This window comes from Zootoca vivipara, chromosome 8 (genome assembly GCF_963506605.1).
Source record: "Zootoca vivipara chromosome 8, rZooViv1.1, whole genome shotgun sequence".
NCBI lineage: Eukaryota > Metazoa > Chordata > Lepidosauria > Squamata > Lacertidae > Zootoca > Zootoca vivipara.
The window spans coordinates 49,632,315-49,651,506 of record NC_083283.1 but is presented as its reverse complement, the minus strand read 5'-3'; the positions used below and the strand labels follow the sequence as shown (position 1 = coordinate 49,651,506).

At 41.0% G+C, this 19,192-nt stretch overlaps 1 protein-coding gene across 3 annotated transcripts in view; it reads right to left on the bottom strand.

Annotated features, from left to right (window-relative positions):
- The window catches only part of CEP192 (centrosomal protein 192), a 56,737-nt gene that overhangs the window by 15,923 nt on the left and 21,622 nt on the right, over positions 1–19,192 (bottom strand). For all 3 annotated transcript variants that reach the window (XM_060277917.1, XM_035125388.2, XM_035125389.2), the window contains 17 exons: positions 16,859–17,672; positions 16,329–16,477; positions 15,605–15,835; positions 13,216–13,341; positions 10,983–11,123; positions 10,442–10,502; positions 9,420–9,556; positions 9,239–9,331; positions 8,254–8,369; positions 7,996–8,172; positions 6,935–7,025; positions 5,995–6,159; positions 4,879–5,145; positions 4,598–4,704; positions 2,381–2,490; positions 1,393–1,534; positions 768–937 (listed from right to left, as the gene is read on the bottom strand). In XM_060277917.1, coding sequence (XP_060133900.1) covers positions 768–937; positions 1,393–1,534; positions 2,381–2,490; positions 4,598–4,704; positions 4,879–5,145; positions 5,995–6,159; positions 6,935–7,025; positions 7,996–8,172; positions 8,254–8,369; positions 9,239–9,331; positions 9,420–9,556; positions 10,442–10,502; positions 10,983–11,123; positions 13,216–13,341; positions 15,605–15,835; positions 16,329–16,477; positions 16,859–17,672 — 3,097 coding nt within the window. The remainder of the gene's footprint in view (positions 1–767; positions 938–1,392; positions 1,535–2,380; positions 2,491–4,597; positions 4,705–4,878; positions 5,146–5,994; positions 6,160–6,934; positions 7,026–7,995; positions 8,173–8,253; positions 8,370–9,238; positions 9,332–9,419; positions 9,557–10,441; positions 10,503–10,982; positions 11,124–13,215; positions 13,342–15,604; positions 15,836–16,328; positions 16,478–16,858; positions 17,673–19,192) is intronic.

Genomic DNA, 19,192 nt, shown 5'->3' with positions numbered 1-19,192 from the left:
TTAATTTATCAACTGAGTTCTAGATACCGTATTTTTCGTTCCATAAGACACACTTTTTTTCCTTCTAAAAAGTAAGAGGAAATGTCTGTGCGTCTTATGGAGCAAATGCATGGTCCCTGAAGCCGGATTGCCCAGGGGCAAAAAGCAGATCATGCTTTTTTTTTCTTTAGGAAGAGCTAAAGGCTAATGAGGGAAAGAGGGAGTTGAAAGGAACCCGCTCAGCAGCTGATTGCAAGAAATCAGGGAGGGAGATAAGGGAAGCTAGCTCCCTTCCAGGCCCCGCCCCCTTGTCCAGGCCTCCATTGGTGAATGTTCTGCAGACTGAGGCGGCAGCGACATGTGACTGGCTGATTACATTATCTGTCTGGAAACTGTAGAAATGGCTCCCTTACCGAAAGAAGCTGCAGAACTGTGAGTTGAACCCCATAAAAACAGGATTTTTTCCCTTTGCAAGGTAAGCTCAGCAACTTTGAGCTGATACTCAAAAAAAGGAGCTTTCCCCCTTTGCAAAAAAGCTGCACAACTGTGAGCTGATCCCCCCCCCCAAAAAAACCCTTTCCTCCTCTAGAAAATTAGGTGCGTCTTTTGGTCAGGTGCATCTTATGGAGCAAAAAATACGGTACATGGAGAAATATTCCTAATCCCAAACAAAATTCAGTTTATTATTGTGTCTCACAGTAATACTATCTATCACATGACAATCCTAAGCAATGTATAGGTACAAATATCATGGCGAATACGTCTTGAAACGTGTGGAAAAAGCATACTTTGAGAAGGAGCAGTGAGAATTAGAAATTCAGGCTGAAGAGTCCAGTTTTCCTTAGAAACAAGCTTATTTTCATCAAGGCTATTAGCATTTGACGACAATGCACAACCATGAGGTCCTTTAACAGGTAGTACATCCAAAGTCATATTGGATTTCTCAGGAACACCAGGTCTATGAAACAGAGAAAGAGCAGTTCAACACTAAATACTGGGAAACGAGACAAGAGAAGCAATTATCAGAGTATAAAGCTTGCCTTCTAAAAGGGGAAAAAAACTTGCCTTACTTAGCCTTAGCCAGTTTCAGAAAAATAAAAACTGATAAAAAGCAATTAAAAGTTAGCAGATGAATTTAGTATTCTGAAAATGATTTTCAGTTCCAACATAACCTTTCGCCTATGTAATATTCCACAGGAATTATATCAACACCCACAACCACCAAGAAAGATTATATACAGACCCCAGTCACTGAAGTAGTCTAGCCAGGTAACTACACATTACTCTACACATTATGACCTAATTTCAGAGTCTTTTAATTCTTATTTTTGTTGGAATATTCAAAGTTTACCAAGGCAGAGGAACTGCTTAACAGTATTTCAGAAAATACTAAAAAATGGCAAATAAAATTACCTCTCTAGTGCTACACGATGGACTGAAGATGGCTTGATATCAAAAGCAGAGCTAGAGAAGGAATTAACCGCCGAAACAATAATCCTTCGCATGTTCATGAAAAAGTACTGGATATCAAACGAATGTTGCGGAAGATCATATACTAGAGAAGACATTTTAAAATCAAAAGCAAAGCTGGATGAATGGAACAAACTGCAGTATTTACTGAAGACTGGTGACTAATGACAGACTAATCAACTAATGACAGACTAATCAACTGGGTTATTACTGTCTTTACATACAGTAATTGCATTCCTGGACCTTTTCAAATTATTTAGAAGTTAAAAGAGAAGATGGACATAGTCCATCACCAGCCTCCCAGCAGATATACACAAGGTAAGTAATTCCCACTGATTTCAAACGGAACTTCCAAATATGTACATTTAGGATAAAAGCTAATGTTGTAAAGGTGACATGAATGTTGCAACCTTCAGGAAAGTATTAAAAAGTTATAGCTAGAATTAGAGCAAGATCAAGCAACTACTGCTGCCAAAGGCAGATGAAAAGGGAATCCTAAATAGCATTGGAGGAATGACAATGGGAGATGGGAGGGAGGAAAGATTTGCTATGGAGAGGACAGAGATGGCTGCATGGTTGATTTCTCAACCAGTATTGGACAGTGAGATGGGCTGCTCACTTGACTTCCAGCAGGTCACATAGGTGTTGCTTCCTGGGAGGGTAAGGAAGCTGTTAGGTCTGGGGATGTAAGCAGCAGCAACGTGATCGACCAGAGGTCAGGTGCAAAGCACTGCCCCACCACAATATCCCCTACTATGAACCATGTTAAAAACAACTGCACTAGCACCTGCATTATGATAACCAGGTTGCTAGAATATTCTCATAGGAATAAGGGAAAGTGATAGTGAAAGCTAAATTTGAAATACATCTAAAGAATGACAAGAAATCAAATATACAAACAAGTAGATATTCTCAGGGTGGCCAAGCTTACCTTCAGTCACCAGCTCTTCCCCGGGGAATTCTTCATCAAACTTTACATTTATCACAGGATTATTAGCAGGAAGCATTTTTTGCACTTGCTCTGGATTTTGCTGTACAGCTCTGAGTGGACAATAGAGTTTTCAGGTCTCATCAATGAAGAAGCATTTAACAAAGACACTAAAATACTCTATAAAGCATTCAATGCAATTACCCCACTTTAAAAGCATTTATGCACTGCAGTGTGCTTAGCAACTACATCTGATCAGCTTCTTACTCCCAATGAAAAACATAACAATTTGTCAGGACTCAATCATCCATCCACAAATGTGTCCAAAAGTTTCCTTCCAGCAATCATCTGCCCCAGATATCCAGTATGCTGGTTAAAGAAGCACACAGAGTTAGAACTCTGGAAGTAGAATCTTGCCTTCCACTGGTCTGTGAAGAGTCCATCTACTACTAATTTGTCTGCACATAACAGAGGACGAAGGGGAGGGGAGAAGCAGCACTGACAACGACCACATATAATGGCCTGCTACTAACGCCAGAGAAAGTTAATGGGCCCACAAACATTGTTGCCCCAGCAAGCCCAAGTTAGGCCAGATAATAGGAACTACTCTGGTCATGTTGCAGGGAAGAGGGGAAAACCTACATATGTCTGTTTCGTAGATGTACTGCTCTTTCATGTTCATTGTGGGATTGTGGGAAGTTAGCAACTTGTTATGAAGCATTTGACTACCATGCACAAGGCAAAGGCATTCTAACACCCTCAAGTGCTAACCTGCCATAGCCAGAAAATGAAGCAAATCTGAGTGCCGAATACAGCTGTCTTTCCCAAACCTTTTGCAAACAACGTATTTTACAATAAGGGATTTTATAATCCAAAAAAGTGAACTTGTTCCTGTTCTTGATAACAGTGACTGTTGATCTTTGAACACAGAGTTGGCTATGTAATTTAATAACCACTAATACAGAGTTTTCCCAACTTTTCATGTTGGTGACTGTTAGGATTTCTTACTCGCAAGTAGGACCCTAGCAGAGACACATGCCCAACTGCCATGTTCTCTCCCTCCTGGTTGATCGTTTGGGAGCTTCAGAAGCATTCTTCAGCCTGAACATCATAGCGAATGATGCCAACTGACATCATCACACTTACAGATCCGCAGAGTTTGCGCAATTGCGTAACACAACTCAGAAGCACAGCATTTGGCTAATCTACATTTATTTACATATGAACACACACAGAGCACTGCAACATGGCTCCCTCTCTCTCTAGCATCAGACAGCAAAAGAGAGAACAAAGAACAATAGTTCCACTTCAGGAACACACAGTAACACGAACATCCTGTCTTCGTCACTTCCCACTCTGTAGAATGTAAACATACATTGTCATGTGATAGACAACAGTCCCATGAATGCAAACATGGGGAATGAATCTCTAACAGTGACACCCATTTTAGACATGCATCCTTTCACGACACAGTAATTCAGTTTTACTAGCAACCGGAGGTTAAACTAACCCCTTTCCAGCCCTGGGAGGAGTGTGGGGAGCGTCTGCATGACACAGCCGGCACACCAATGTGTCACGACACACAGTTTGAAAAGCTCTGTACTAATATTTAACAGCCAATATCAAAACAAACTTTTATTCTTATCTGTCAGAGGGTCGTCGTGGCTACTCTAGAGTAACTCCGCCTGAGTCCAGTTTGTCTTCAAAGACGTTTATTGTGCTATTTATTTACCGTGTAGAGACAGCTTAAAACATGACCTCTCATCCCGAATCAGAATCCGGCAATGGCGTACGTCTGTTCCTACGCCAGCAAAGTAGTCTGGGCACCCCAAAACGCCGCTCCCTTGACCTGCGTTGTGGCGCTCTCCTTACTTCTGGCGCCAGAAGGAGTGATACCCTTTCAGCTTCCTCCCTCAGCAGTCGGTGCCCTGGCTCTGCAGCATCCCTAACCGTCTGCCTGCATCCCTCCGCCCCCGAGCTTTCCCATTGTTCCTCCCTCTGATTTCTCTCCTCCTCAGTCTCCCCCTCCCACTCTGGCTGCCTCAGAACCACTGGTGCTCTCTGTACTTGTCGAGGTGGACATCAGGATGATGGGGGCTGGCTCCCTGTATGGAGTCACCCTTACATTATCCATTCTAACCACCTGCTTCTTATTTCTTAAGAACAGACAAGTAATGAATATACTTGTTATTTCTCAAAAAATAAATAAATTACCCTTACCTGCGATACTGCTGTCTCAAAATTTCATCTCCATAGACAAAACAAATTGTAGACAACACTGATGAATTACTTTGATCTTCAGTTGAATTAAATGTTACTGTAACTTTCTGAGAAGAAACAGTCAAATTTTGGTAAATTAATTTGTGGCACAATGTTTGAATTATATGTAAGATTCACAAACACAAAGCAAAATTTTATGGCACATTTTTGGGTGGGTGGAGGGAATGTTAACAGCTTGCACATTTTATAGGTCTTGCATAACATATATATTGTGGCTTTACCTGCTGTGAACTTTCCTGAAGAACAAACTTTTCTGGAGAAACTCTCATCACATTTGGATCCATAACAACTATTTCACTCGAGTTCTTAAAGCACAGTGCTTTCACATACGCAGCCCGACTCCCTATATTTCGTACAGAAAAAGAAGCCTGTCTTGTTTTACCATTCAGCCCCGCAATATCATTCAGCCCCACTATGTATCTATTATAGTGTTTTTTAACATCTTCAAATCTCAGGTTGCTATTTCCTCCATATCCATACAATGGTATCTGAAAGAAAGAAAAACATACATTTAGAAAAACTGGAATTGAAATAACCTTGCTCCCAGTTTCATTATCCCCAACTTTAATATTCAAAACAATCAAAGGATACTAAAATTCTTTAAAATGTTCGCATGTAGCACACTCTAAAGACCAAATGATGGAAAAGCAAGGTAAGAGTACTTTATTAAGCAGAATAATGACATAATGACTGGTTTCTGATGTGTACGAGTAACAGGATCTTTACAGCCAGGAAGATGCAAGTTGAAGGAAGTTAGCTGTGTTGGGAACAGCTGCTTCATGGTGCCCTGAAATGGTTCTTCACAAAGGCGTCCCTCACCTTCACCACTGAGAAAAGTGAGGAAAGCAAGCTTCTTTGGGAGCTACTGGTGTGCTTTCAAACTGCTAGGTTGGCAGGAGCTAGGACAGAGCAATGGGAGCTCACTCCATCATGGGAATTCGAATTGCCGGCCTTCTGATCAGCAAGCCCAAGAGGCTCAGTGGTTTAGACCACAGCACCACCCGCAGAGTACAACAAAATCGGGGGGGGGGGGACCAGGTTGGTTACCCCTGACTTAAGACACTGAAAGGCCCAGAACAAGAAGAAAAGGATATCCAAAGTGCAAGGCAAGGGAGTTACTGAGATGTGGAGAGACTCTGCACCACTCTTAATATAAAGAAAACTACTGGAGTACAAAAAATAAAATCCAAGGAGGTTATAGGGGTCAATTTCTTGTCTGGCTTACAGTCAGAAAATGTGAAGATGCTTCAAAACGTCCTGAAGGACTTACTGCAAAAAGGAACATAATAAATTCAGAAACATCCCATGAAATAGGATCAGTGTAAAAAGTAACTTACAGTGAACTTGATTCCTAGTTGAGATAGAAGACCAAGCTGTTTCATTTCAAGTTTTGCATACATACAAGTTAATCGAGTTGGTGTAAACATCAGACAGACAGTATAATCATGTTTTGGACGGATCTTGATTTCACAATTATTGTACACATGTTCTCCAAGTTTCAACTGCAAATACACAAGAAAATCCTCACAGCAAATTAATCTAATTCAGAAAATTAATTTAGAAGATTTAAGATTTTAACGAACAGTTTAAACCTAAATAATTTGCTCCCATAGTTCTATGACCTCTGAGGTATGCCACTCTATGGAAATGCTGACACAGTAAGAAGAATAAGTGTTTTTTATTCATTACTATTTTGCAACATTTTCCATTTTAAGTCTCTGTACTGGAAGAATGTGTAAATGGCTGAACTGATGGCTCCATTCAATTTGGCACCCTCCCTAGCTTTCTTTGCACTTCTTTCTCTCCCTTTGGGATCCCTACCCACCCACCCAAATGAAATTAGGATGATGGCCTCATCCTGTTCCCCATCCCTAGTTATAAGAATCTTAAGTTTGGTCATTTTGTTTCAAATTTGTGGTTTTAAAAGCCGCTGAATATTTTCCACTATAACATTGCTCTGTAAAATGTAGAGCATGTCACAGAAACAATCAATATTCTTAAGTCTGATACAACAAAACTAGCAGCAAGCACTGCTGCAAGAGGGACAAAACCAACATTTCAGAAATTTGAAATCATGTCCACTGTACTCTCCTGCATGTACTGATAAAGTCCAACTGAATTCGATGAGATTTACTCTGAGGTAACTGTGTATAGGATGGCAGACTTTGAAGGCTTATTTCAGTGAGAAGATTAAAATAAAAACCTAGCTTCAGTTTCAAATACCAAGTATATTTGGATCTGAATTTATATAAACAGTTTCAGTTTTGCATTACTTACTTGAAAACAGTCCTGATCTTGACCCCTTATCAGCAATCTTAACTGCTGCGTAATAGATGGGGAGTTATTTCTCAGGATTAGTTTCTGCAGGCTGAAAAAATATAGAAATCTTTAACATTTCATAGTAATTTGCTTATATTTATGAATAGTTGCCCTGATAATCTACCAAGAATTACAGCATGATAAATCCAAGGTGATCTAGTGAAGAATTAGTTGGTCTAGCTGCAGACTTGTGATTTTACTCAGTTATAATAGTGTTATTTTCCATAATAAGACATATTTAGAACCTTATTGACAGTCTAAAGCAGGCATCCCCAAACTTCGGCCTTCCAGATGTTTTGGACTACAATTCCCATCATCCCTGACCACTGGTCCTGTTAGCTAGGGATCATGGGAGTTGTAGGCCAAAACATCTGGAGGGCTGCAGTTTGGGGATGCCTGGTCTAAAGTTTTGGCTATTTATGTACAGCGTGTGCTTGCTTCTAAATGTACAGCAAAGGGTATAATGCTGAGAAGGCAGGCATATCCAACAGTAAATTTTGTGTGCCATTAAAGGTTCGCTTTTTTCTTTCTTTTAAAAATGGTTGCCAGCTGCCAGGTATTTTATCTATTTACAGTGGTACTTGCACACAGGAATGTACTGGATGAAGACCAATATACTGAAGGTTGGTAAGGACAAGACAGTGACACTGTACTCTCTCACACATCCCTAAATGCTGCTTCTTATGGTCATTCGGAATAGTGAGGGATGTCAGCAAACATAACTGTGGAAATGGCAAAGACAGTTCTGCTTAAGCTGGGACTCCCTGGATCCAAGCATCACCATGTCTGAACAATGCATTGCCAGCATTTGCGTGGGGGTCGCATTCTAGGTCATCGAGTATGTTGGCAGAGCGTGCATAAGCCCACCCTGCTCTCTTCTGGGTCTGAAAATGGTGCATGCTTTCAATGAGTGGAAAATGGGAGTTGCCTGTATTTTATACTCCTGAACGAAAAATTGATTCACGCTTTATGTATCACCAGCAATCATACACTGCATATCTTTTTTTCTTGGTACTTACACTGTTCTGCCAAGCTGTATACCTCCCCATGTCAGAAACTGCTTGTTAGCTAGGATGGGGGGAACTTCTGAACTGGGGTATTTCTGTACCAAAGGTTTGCTCTCCACCACAGTCACTTCGCCTTTTACAGTCACTTTATATTCTGGCCCAGATGGCAGTACCAAGATTTTTAAAACACTATTAAAATAAAGCATCAAGTTAGAAGTTCTGTAAAAATAATTTCTGCTCAGTATCATTAGGCCAATTAGGTTGCATTACCTTTCAGCATTTCTACAGTCCTTTGGAGAAAACACAACTGTCACTTCTTGTTCTTCCCCAGGTATAAGAACCAGGTCCTCTGGATTGACAGAAATGCCGCTATCTGGCTCTAGTGCCTGGAAATAAATAGTGTTACTTCTTTGATGCTCAGGTGACAATGGTAGCCAGGAATACTCTTCGTCTGCACTGGCTGCTACACAAGATATGATATTTCCTAGAGAAACTGAATTTTGCCCCATATAATAATGCCCTAATTGTATCCAAATTACAACACATAAGCTACCCTTCAGGGAGCTGCCTTTGAAGAAAATTTAGAAGCTCCAAGTGGTGCAAATGTGAATTGCAGTGTTGTAACCAAAGTCCTTAGTTAGATCAAATTAAATGGCAATTATTCTGTTTTGATCAGTTATAGTTTCCGAGCTCAATTCAAAATGCTAACTCTAAACCACTTCATAGATATCAGTTAAGATACATGCATGGTTGCCATGATTTCCTAAGCAGGAATGCTGAGATTCTCACCAGAACATGCCTAGGGTTATGTAGCATCCACATAGTGCAAGAGCTTCCTAGGGGCCAACCATGTGGCTTTAGAAATAAAATTACATTACTAACCCAGCCCCCTACACACATAAGTAGATGATGCTATGCCAGAACTACTTGAACAGCTGTCATCCTTCTGCCCAGCATAGCACCAACATAGAAACGGTGTCTATTATTTCTCTTGTCTCAGAAGCAGGCACCAGGGGATTAGGCCCTGTACTCTGCTTTCCCCTGTGGTTGAGTCCAGTTGAGTAAGTCCAGCTGACAAAACCAAGATGGGAACAATGACCCCCTCTGAAATTGTTGGTAAGACTGCAATATCAATTTGCAATTTTTGCCAGGAAAGAGTGAATTGGACTATCTTTCTATTATGTACTGATTAAGTTAGACTGATTTGGTTGACAGTAATTTCAGTACTACTCCTTGGAAAAGGAAGGTAACCTACCAGGATTTTCAAGTCGACTTTAATATTCCCAGCGTTCTTTAATGGCAACTGCTGCCTTGTTGATAATCCCTTCCTCGCAGACATATATAAGGTCTAGAAAAAATAGGTTTCAAGCGATAGTTAGAAGTGAAATATAAAAGAAGATAAGCTGCATCACAAAGGATGGTTTTGGAAAATGTACCTGTAGGCCTTTTGGAGCATATATCCTAGGAGTTCCAGATCTTGCATGCAGAGGTATACTTAAAATTTTAGCAGGCTCTGGACAATCAACCTCCACATCAATTCTTGCAAAATACTCATCCGCAGGGCCCAAAGAATCTGAATAAAGTAAGTACAAAGAAGAAGACTGATCAAGTGTAAAATGTTATGATTTATTCTAGAATGAGCTTTGACACCAAGTATTATCAACATTTAACTACCCAACTGTGATGTCAAATTAGAATATGTCTGGTGCTATGGTAGTATTTTTTAATATATATATAAATATAATATATTGGTCTGTTTAAGCGAGGCTCTCCATTTCAAAATGTTATAGTGCTACAACTGGCCTTCAAAGCAGCAAATGAATGGAAACAGCAATAACGAAGTACATCCTAAAAGATATGTTGAAGCAGGGCTTCTGCATACCTCCAAAGTGTTTCAGCATGCAGAGTACATCATACAACTGGTTGAAGTGATACATTTTTGGCTTCCAGCCTCAAAATAAGATAGTGACTCAAGGTAAAATGAGCCTTTCTACAAAACTTAATGCACGTTTGACATGCCTCACATTAAAAGGCATACATTTACAATGAATACAAGGGACAGAACAGCTTATGGCACATGCTTATATACATTTCATAAGTGCTTGCCCATTACTGCCTGGTCCAGAACGTCCAGGAAACTTGAAATCCTAGCACATTGCCTTCTTTAACCTAGATATGACGGGAGTCAGCACTTGCAGCCCCAAGTATGAAAATCTGCAAACAGGGATTTGGTATGTTAACGTTTATGCACAGGTTCAAGCATTTTAAAGCTTCTTGAATATCTAGTGTGAGAGCTATTCATCACATGGCATGATATCAAATATCATGATATCAAATATCATTCCAATAGGAAGCCACGCCTTGGTTTTCGAACGGTTCCAGGAGTCAAATAGACTCCCGGAATGGATTAAGTTTGATAACCAAGGTACACCGATTTCATAAGATAGCAGATCTATACCTGAAGTGATGCATTTGCTTGGTGCATGGAACTGAACCCAAACTACTAGAACATCAGGATCCTGGAAAGAAAGACATTTGTGTATAATGAAACATTGATTATGGTTGAAACATTGATCAGCTACAATCTTCACACAGAATCATATTTTAAAAGACCATGGCTTTAAGTCTTTACTACCCTAAACTACAGATACAGTAGGAAGAGAGAAGGGCTCTTCTGTGGTGTGAATGGTTCTGTGCTCACCTGAACACAACCAGATCATGACTGGCAAAGAAAAGCACACCACCAATTTAAGTGAAAGACGGATGTCCCCCAATACTAGGGCTGCCGTACGTCCAGATTTTCCCAGACACTACTGGGATTTCAAAGGCAGAATTGACGTACGGGGGAATTTCTGAAAGGTGGTGCTTTGTCCTGGATCTTAGGCAAACACTTCCCAAATAAAAACTCTGTTACTAAAAACAAACTTTCAGCTAAGCCTTTAAGAATAAATACTATTTTGGTTAATTCAACTATATTCATTTGGTTTATAGTGACTTACTTGCCCATCACTTCTTGCATTCATTACATGGGATATCACTGACGGAGCTGCTCGCTGGGAAATGTCGCAAGTAGGGAGCAAACTAACAGAAGCGTTAACTGGTTCCTTGGAAAATGTGAAACACCGCCATGCTACAGCATTCTGCAATAAAGGTTTTTTTAGATTTTAAAAGCAGAACATTACTGCCACCCCCTAAATTACTCAGCATTTCAGGTTATTGACTGTTGTCAGGATATGCTAAATAGAGCCCTGCTGTTCTACCAACTGAATAAAATTTTCAAGCAAGAGGTGGTACCACACAGGTTCTGGGAGAGCATTCCAAGCATATGGGGCACTAAGCAGAATAGATGCCATTTAGAAGCCAGATTAAATAAACCTTTGACTGAAAGAAGGGCTGTAGCTCGGGAACAGAGCACGCGTTCTGCATGTAAAAACTCCTAATTTCAGTCTCCGGAATCTCAAGGTAAAGCTGGGGAAAGACTCTTGTCAGTAACCCCGAATTGCTGCCGCCACTATATGCAATACTAAATGGATCCTACCGACTTGATATATGGATGCTTCCAGTGTTCCAAGTTGAGCGAGCAAGAGATCTTTGAAACAGCTAAAGATAGTAGAAAATGTCACAAATGCATTGAGCTACAAGTAGTGGATAATTAGAGGTGGTGCAGCTGTGTATGGCAGGAATGAGGATTTTGTGCTGAATCCAGGAGTTGATAGGATCCCAATGTAAGAGTTTAGGTAGAGGTGCTATGCAGTCTAAGGGGCCATAAATTATTTTGTTAGCCAAGTTTTGGAAAGCTGGGGGTTGGGGGGAACTGCAAGCCAGAAAAAGAAAAGGCTGCAGTAATGGTGGGTGGCAACTGGAGTTTACATTAAGGGGCATGTCAGGGGGTCTCCTTACAGAGAGCCTCCACCCATCATTTTCACCAGCTCATCACCCAGCGTCAGCTCATCACCCAGAGTCAGAGGAGAGGAAAGAGGAAGTGAGCGGAGTGGAGAGAGGGCTGTTGTATGCTACAGAGCCCTTGCACACTCTGAGGGAGAGGTAGGGGAGGAGGCGCTGAGGCAGCCATCGGATACTGGGCGTCTGCTTCCCCTAACGCCTGAATTGAGGCGTACTACCACCCGTAGGGCAAGGGGGCGGTGTTTTGGGGTACCCAGGCTCTTATGCTGGGCGAAGACTAGGAAGAAGCCATTGTGAGGTTCTGATACGGACTGAGCAGTCATGTTTTCTGATACTCTTGCACTGTAAATAGCATGCACAATAAAACTCGGAAAGAAACGACGGAGTGGAGCGTCTTTACTCATGAGTAGCCGCAACCTTCTCTAACAGGGCAGAAAATAAGTGTGCTGTACTTAGCTAAGTTAGACAAGGGGTAGCAACATGACATGGAGATGAAGAGTAGAAAGAGGAATCCAAGAAAGTCAATACTTTCCTTGATCAAGAAGGTAAATAACTATGTTTTCAATACATTATGTACATACACTTAGAAAGCCAGGAGGAAGGGAGGATGAATATAGTAGGGAACCACAAATAGATAATTGAGGGTGCTGATCTGGGAGAAGTATTGGAAAAGCTTTCCTTGCTAGAAACATTGAATGAGTGATTGGACAGGTAGGAAGAAAGTGAGCTGGTCAACAGTTTCACAGGCAGAAGAGACAAGGGCAGAAGTGAATATTTCAACCTCTTTAATGAAACATTTGCAGGTTGGAGTAGACATCCAGAAACAGAGCGAGGATTTACTTTGCTAAATCAATGGAAGTCAAAACTACAGTGCAGTCAGCCTCACAACTGTATTGCCAGGCTATATGATTCATCAGCTGCAATCCCTCTGCTTCAGCTTCTTAGAACATCTGCTTCTGACAGCTGTTGTGGGAATAGCATAATGAAATCCTGCTACACAACCAACATTCCCATTGTAGAGAAACATGTCAGGATGCAAAGAAAATATCTCAAGTGATATCAACACACTGCAACAAGGGTAATCCGTTACCACTGGCGCTCTGCTTATCTGGGAGTAAAACCAAGCTGCTGGTTACCCATAATGTGGAACCAATGCAGCAGTCACTTGCAAGTAGCTGCTTCTCAAGAGATCACTGTACAAGTTGCTATACTGGGAGAGGGTTGTTGGTTTGTGCATTTCCCCCCTTTGTTTTTGTGATGTATTTTGTGTTTTGTGTTGCAAACTATGGATAAAAGCTTGTATACAAGTTTAAATAAATGAATACTTACTGCATAAATGACAAGTCTGACTGGCACTCTAGCACATGTCTTGTTTGTTAGTTTCAGTGGAAGAGCTTTCCAGCTGCCAGATGGCATATCACCAAAGTCAAGATGGTTTGTCATTCCTGCTTCCACCTAGTATTAGAAAAGGGGGGGGGAGGGAAATAATACATTTAAGAATCGAGGCACACAAAGTCATTTTTATTTGTATGAAGAAGCAAACAGGTGTCACTAAAAGATAACTAGACAAGAGATTTTAGCTGTGCCCCCTCCTGGAGAAGCATTCTGATGACAACCTCTTACTGTGACTATTAGAGATTTGCCAAAACGAAGAAACCAAAAAGTTTCACCATCTGAAGTTATTAAACATTGCTCATTGTGTACATCGGGATGGGGAAAACTTGGACCTGGGTGCCAAATGTGGCCCCCACCTCTCTCTATCTGGCCCTCAGGACTCTCCCCAAGTCACACATCCTCTTTGGCCCAACTTTATACCCTTCTTAAATATTTTTCCCTGGCTGGAATGTGCTCTTGAATTCTGATAATGCCTCTTGCTTGCCTGGATGGAGAATATAAAGGATTGTGTGACTGTGGACAGAAACGTACCTACTGTACAGAGGTCCACCCATACTTCAGTCTCTGGAAGACTGCAGCCCTCAGGATGAACATGTACATCCTGATATACATGGGTAACTAACAAATTTTGGTAGATTTGGAGAGACCAAGTACAGTGGTGCCTCGCTAGACGAATGCCCTGTAAGACGAATTAATGGAACTAATAATGGAACACCAGAGGAAGACATTAAGGAAAATGAATTGAAGGCGAGTGATATCTTAAAACAAGAGGAAGTTCATTATGAAGGAAAAGAGGAAAATGTCCAACAAGTATGGTTTGGGATTACCCCTCTTATGCTGAGGGAAAGACAGAAATTTCTGTCCACAGAAATTTTTTGGAGCTCAGAACACCCACAAGGAAATGAACATTCAAAGAAGTGGGGAAATCGGGGGGGGGGGCATAAGGACGTCTGGGTTGTAAAATATTGGAGAAAGGGGGTGGGATGAAGGAATAATAGATACTTTGTTTACTAGGATGGATTAACAGGACTGAAAACTGGACTGACGACTATGGAACTCGCTGGACTGGAAGGGAATAGCTGGGATCAGGGGAGGAGGAGGTATATTAGTGGATAAAAAATATAAAGTAAATTAAAATTGGGAATGTAAAAATGGTTCAAAATGTATGGATGTCCTTGGAGAAAAAATTATAGGCAAGGGAAGAAAAGAAATGTTGATTATGCTAGAAATAAGATATAGTTTGGAAATGAGAATACTAAAATTATAATTTTGTAAGATGAATTGTTAAAAGGGGACGGTTGGATGGTTCACCCCCTCTTGTCAGTCTCCCGCGCGTTGGGAGCCCTCGGTGGCGGGGGGGGGTGTTCTGTAGCGGGGGAGACGGGGAGGGGGAAAGGATTCAATCGGAAAAGGGACCACCTTCGCCTTCCCTTTTCCCTCTAGGGACTTCTCGTGGCAGGGGGAGCCCTGGGGGGTGGGGGAAGGAAGGGGGTGCAATGATAATAAAGGAGAAATTAACAAGAAAATTGGATAGTATGCCAAATATATGGTTGGAAAATTTGCAAATAGAATGGGGATAATGATAAGAAAACTGTATTGTAGTTTTTATGTTTTTCTTTATTATGCAAAATTAATAATTTATGTTTAGATAGATAGTTGGGTGGACACTCGCCTGTATCTCTCCTTGTCATCCTAGAGCCTCTTGGTGGCAGGAGGAGGTTCTGGGGGGAGGGAGAGTGGGGTGGGGACAAACCCAATTATAAAATGGACCACCTTCAACTGCCCACTTTTCAGGGGACTCTCTCGTGGCAGGAGGGGGCTGGTGGAGGGGGGGTTAGAAGAAGGGGGATAATGTGTTGTGTACGTTTTTCATTATTATGTAAAATGTTTTGTGTTTTTTTTAAAAAAACTCCTGTTTTCCCAGGCTTCTTCAGGTTGCTAGCATTAGTTTCTGTATGCTGCTGTTAAGGAGCTGTGTTGGCTCTGTAAGAACTTTTAAAATTATTTCTCTTCAGTTGTTTTTAGGTACCTTTTTACCTGCTATGTCTTTTTTTGGATCGTTTGTACTTTGCTTTATTTGTAGCTTATTATGAGATTGTAAGATGAAGGGCAGGATAAATGTACCAAATACATTAATAAAAGCAAACTAGGATACCTTATAGCAAGTCAGACAATATATTAGCCTATCTAGCTCAGTACTGTTCACAATGACTGGCAACGGCACTCTAGGGTTTCAGATAGGGATCTCCTCAACCCTGCTACACCCCTTCCCTAACTATGTATTTATCAGAACTATACATTATGCACTCATCTGGATTTTTACCTCAATATCGGGAATCTCAGCAACTGCATTCACAATCACTCTAGCTGCTAAGGCCTGTGCCTGGACTATTGTATCCGCATCTGCAGTAAATGGCCAAGAGGCAATACTAAGTACACACTGAAAGACTCCTGCTTGACAGGGTAGAAACAGCATTTTTAGATCTTCTGTAGTACGAGGTCCTATGACAGTTTTGTTTTTAAACAGGAAACACCTGTGCTTCAGAGGGTCCATCTACAAAAAAAAAAAACCACACACACACAATCAGAGGTTCATGACAAAGCCAGCAATTCTCAATAGAGAGGTGTAAAATAGATACAAAGAATTAGGATGGCATTCAAAGGTTCTGCGTTGACCATATCCAAATCATTTCTACTACTGTGCTTGCCCCCCCCCCTTCTCCATGGCACATTGGTGAATATTTTTGAAAAGGAACATACATATGAAAGTTTCATCACAATGACTTTTGTGTTTGAGAAACAGGGATTGCTATCAATATGAGGAAAAGTGTTGAAGTCCATCATAGTTTATGGCCAAATGATATTAAAAAGTACAGAGCTTCAACCAGATTTCAAGTTAATAATTTTCTAGCCATTTTTTTTTTGGGGGGGGGGACGGGGACTGGCAAGCAGGCTGCCATCTCTAGTTTAAAACACGGTTTACTTCACTAGAGAAAAAAAGTAAAATATTAAAATATGCATAATACATATCAAGATTTGGTGCATACCTTTTCGCCATCAAGCATAATACTAAGGAGGCCGATGCTGACCTGTAGCCACCGTTCAGATGGGTTAAGAACACTAAGGACTGTGTGTGATGTCAGCCCCACACAACAAGCATTAGGGAATGTTACTTCTTCTGGGACTTTTACACGTTCTAGGAAATAGAAAATAACCAATAAATTCATTTCTGTTTCAACTGCAAATTTTGGACAACATAAAAACAGGGCTAAAATGTATTTTATCAAAACTGTTGGATAAAATGGATTTTATGCAACAGCCTGCAAGCAGAGTTCTGCTCATGCAACAGGATTTCACCCTTCAAATATGCTCTGAAGGGTTCATCAGCCGCTTGGAGCAGACAAAGGGAGCAGGAGAAAAAATTGTTCACTGGCTGCTTTACCTATAATGAACAAATAAAAATGATGAATAATGCTCTTTTAAATATATAAAAGAATGACCAAGAATCCAAGTAAATATCTTCTTGACCACAAAAGGCATTAGATAAGGTTGCTGGAAGAAAAACCAAATAACTTACCAAGTCCAAATGGCACAGATTCCTCCAGCTGTCTAGGTCCACCAGCGTCAGCTACTTGCACTGTATGTGGAGTGCTACTAAAGACATTCTGGCTGGAAATGAAGTTGCACTGGGGAGCTGCACCCAACATTCCAGATCCAACTTCTGAACCTGGTGTCATTCCAGCAGTCAGTGAGCTTGGAACATGACCCACAGGGATGGTAGAATAAATCAGTCCTTGTGGAACACCAAAAACTGGAGGACATCCAGCTTGATACTGAGGCAAAGCCATATTTGTTTGAGATGGCAAGCTTCTCAGATATTGTTGGGCAAATGGTGTTGATCTAAGAGAACACCCTGTTAGCAGCGTTGGAAGTTGAGAAGATATGGCTGGAATTTCTGAAACAGGAACATGTGATTTAAAGTTTGCTCTATTTTGACTTAATGAAATACAGTCACCTAAACCGTCATGGGCATGCACATCTTTTTGAGAGTATAAGCCTGGTCCATGTGCTGTGGCTGTACACCCATGCTCTGTTACTGGTACTTCAACATTTTCCGGTTCATTATTACTATTTGAACATTTCTGTGCAGATTGATTTTTGCTCTTTGATGGCTGCTGTCCAGTTGATTTCTTGTGCTCTGGTAGACTGGAAGCATCTGCTGATTTGTTTATTTCTAGCTTCTTATTATGGTTTCTTGCACTAGTGCTTGCACTGCTTAGTGATGGATGTTTGTTATTTTGCAAATCAATGTTTTTTTTAGTTTCTTCTTCCAATGCTGAAGTTGGGCTGGTCCAAACTATTGTTGTGCCCCAGCCACTAGCACGATTATTCTGAATAGAAGATATTAAAATTTTGATTAGCATTTATAATTTGTAATAAGCTTATAATTAGTACATACCCTGTTTTCCCCATTTTAAGACATAGTCATAAAATAAGCCGTAGCAGGATTTTTAAGCATTCAAGGAATATAAGCCAAACCCCGAAAATAAGACAGTGATACCGGTAGGTGCAGCAGCAATGCCAGCTGCAGCAGCAGGAGGAGAAAAAAAATAAGACATCCCCTGAAAATAAGCCATAGTGTTTTGTTTTGTTTTGTTTTTGAGGAAAAATAAATATAAGACGGCGTCTTATTTTCGGAGAAACACGGTATTAAAAGCCTCTACACAGAGAGAGAGAGAGAGAGAGAGAGCCTACTATACTTGCCTACCAAGTAGACAAAACACCACAATTAATTCACAAAATAAATTAATATTATAGCCTAAACTGATTATCCTTCTTCAGTGGAAAATACAAGGATTTTAAATGCAGAAACAATACTACCAAGGAGTGTGGTGGAGTCTCCTTCTTTGTAGGTCTTTAAGCAGAGTCTTGACAGGCATATGTCAAGAATGCTGTGATGGTGTTTCCTGCTTGGCTGGGGGTTGGACTGGATGGCCCTTGTGGTCTCTTCCAACTCTATGATTCTATGACTTACTGGCCCTGTTTGCATGTTATACCAAACCACAGTTAGAAACAAACTATGGCTCACTGTGAATGAACAGCATGGTCCTCAAATTGCACCTACTCTGCTCCTCCATTTCCCAAGGAGGAGGTAAAACCACAGTGAAAGCTTAGCATGATGGGCAAGGCTCAATGTGTGGTTTCTCTCCAGCAGGTTCAGTTTGAGCAGCATTCATCAGCAAACCATAGCATAGGGCTTAACGTGATGTGTGAAACAGGTGACTATGTTAAAAAAAATCATCATAGCTAATTTTTAAAAGCCACACAACTCTGGTACAAGGTGAGTATTTACTACAAGCTTTCAGCAATCTCATGATGCTTCCAGGAGGCTGCTTCCCCAGGAATGAAGCAAATAGTAATTCTTAAGAAGTATCAAGGTGTATTAAGTGAGGAAGTACGTATGTGCAACTAAAGGTTAGGTGCAATATTTGTCATGTCATCAGTACTAGCCCTGATTGTACAGCATAGTAGTTGGCATGAGGCAGGGCAGGGATGGGGAACATTTTTGATCCAGTAGAGCAGATCTTTTTCTTCCACTCCCCACAGGTCAACTTTGATAGGTGGGACCACCTACCTGTCACTCACCGGTTGTCATAATGATATCAGGTGACTAGCAGGTAGCTTGTCCCACCCACCTGCCAAATACAGCCCAAGCAGGACAGAACTCCTTGTGTATCAGGATGCGAATGGAAATCGAGTGCTGGAGGCGCGTGCGCAGTGGGAGGCCCCATTAGCGAAAATGCGCCTCAGGATAAGAACGGTTTCAGCTTAAGAACGGACCTCTGGATCGAATTAAATTCGTAACCAGAGGTACCACTATACAGAGTAAGTCAGAGTCCTGGCTAAAGTG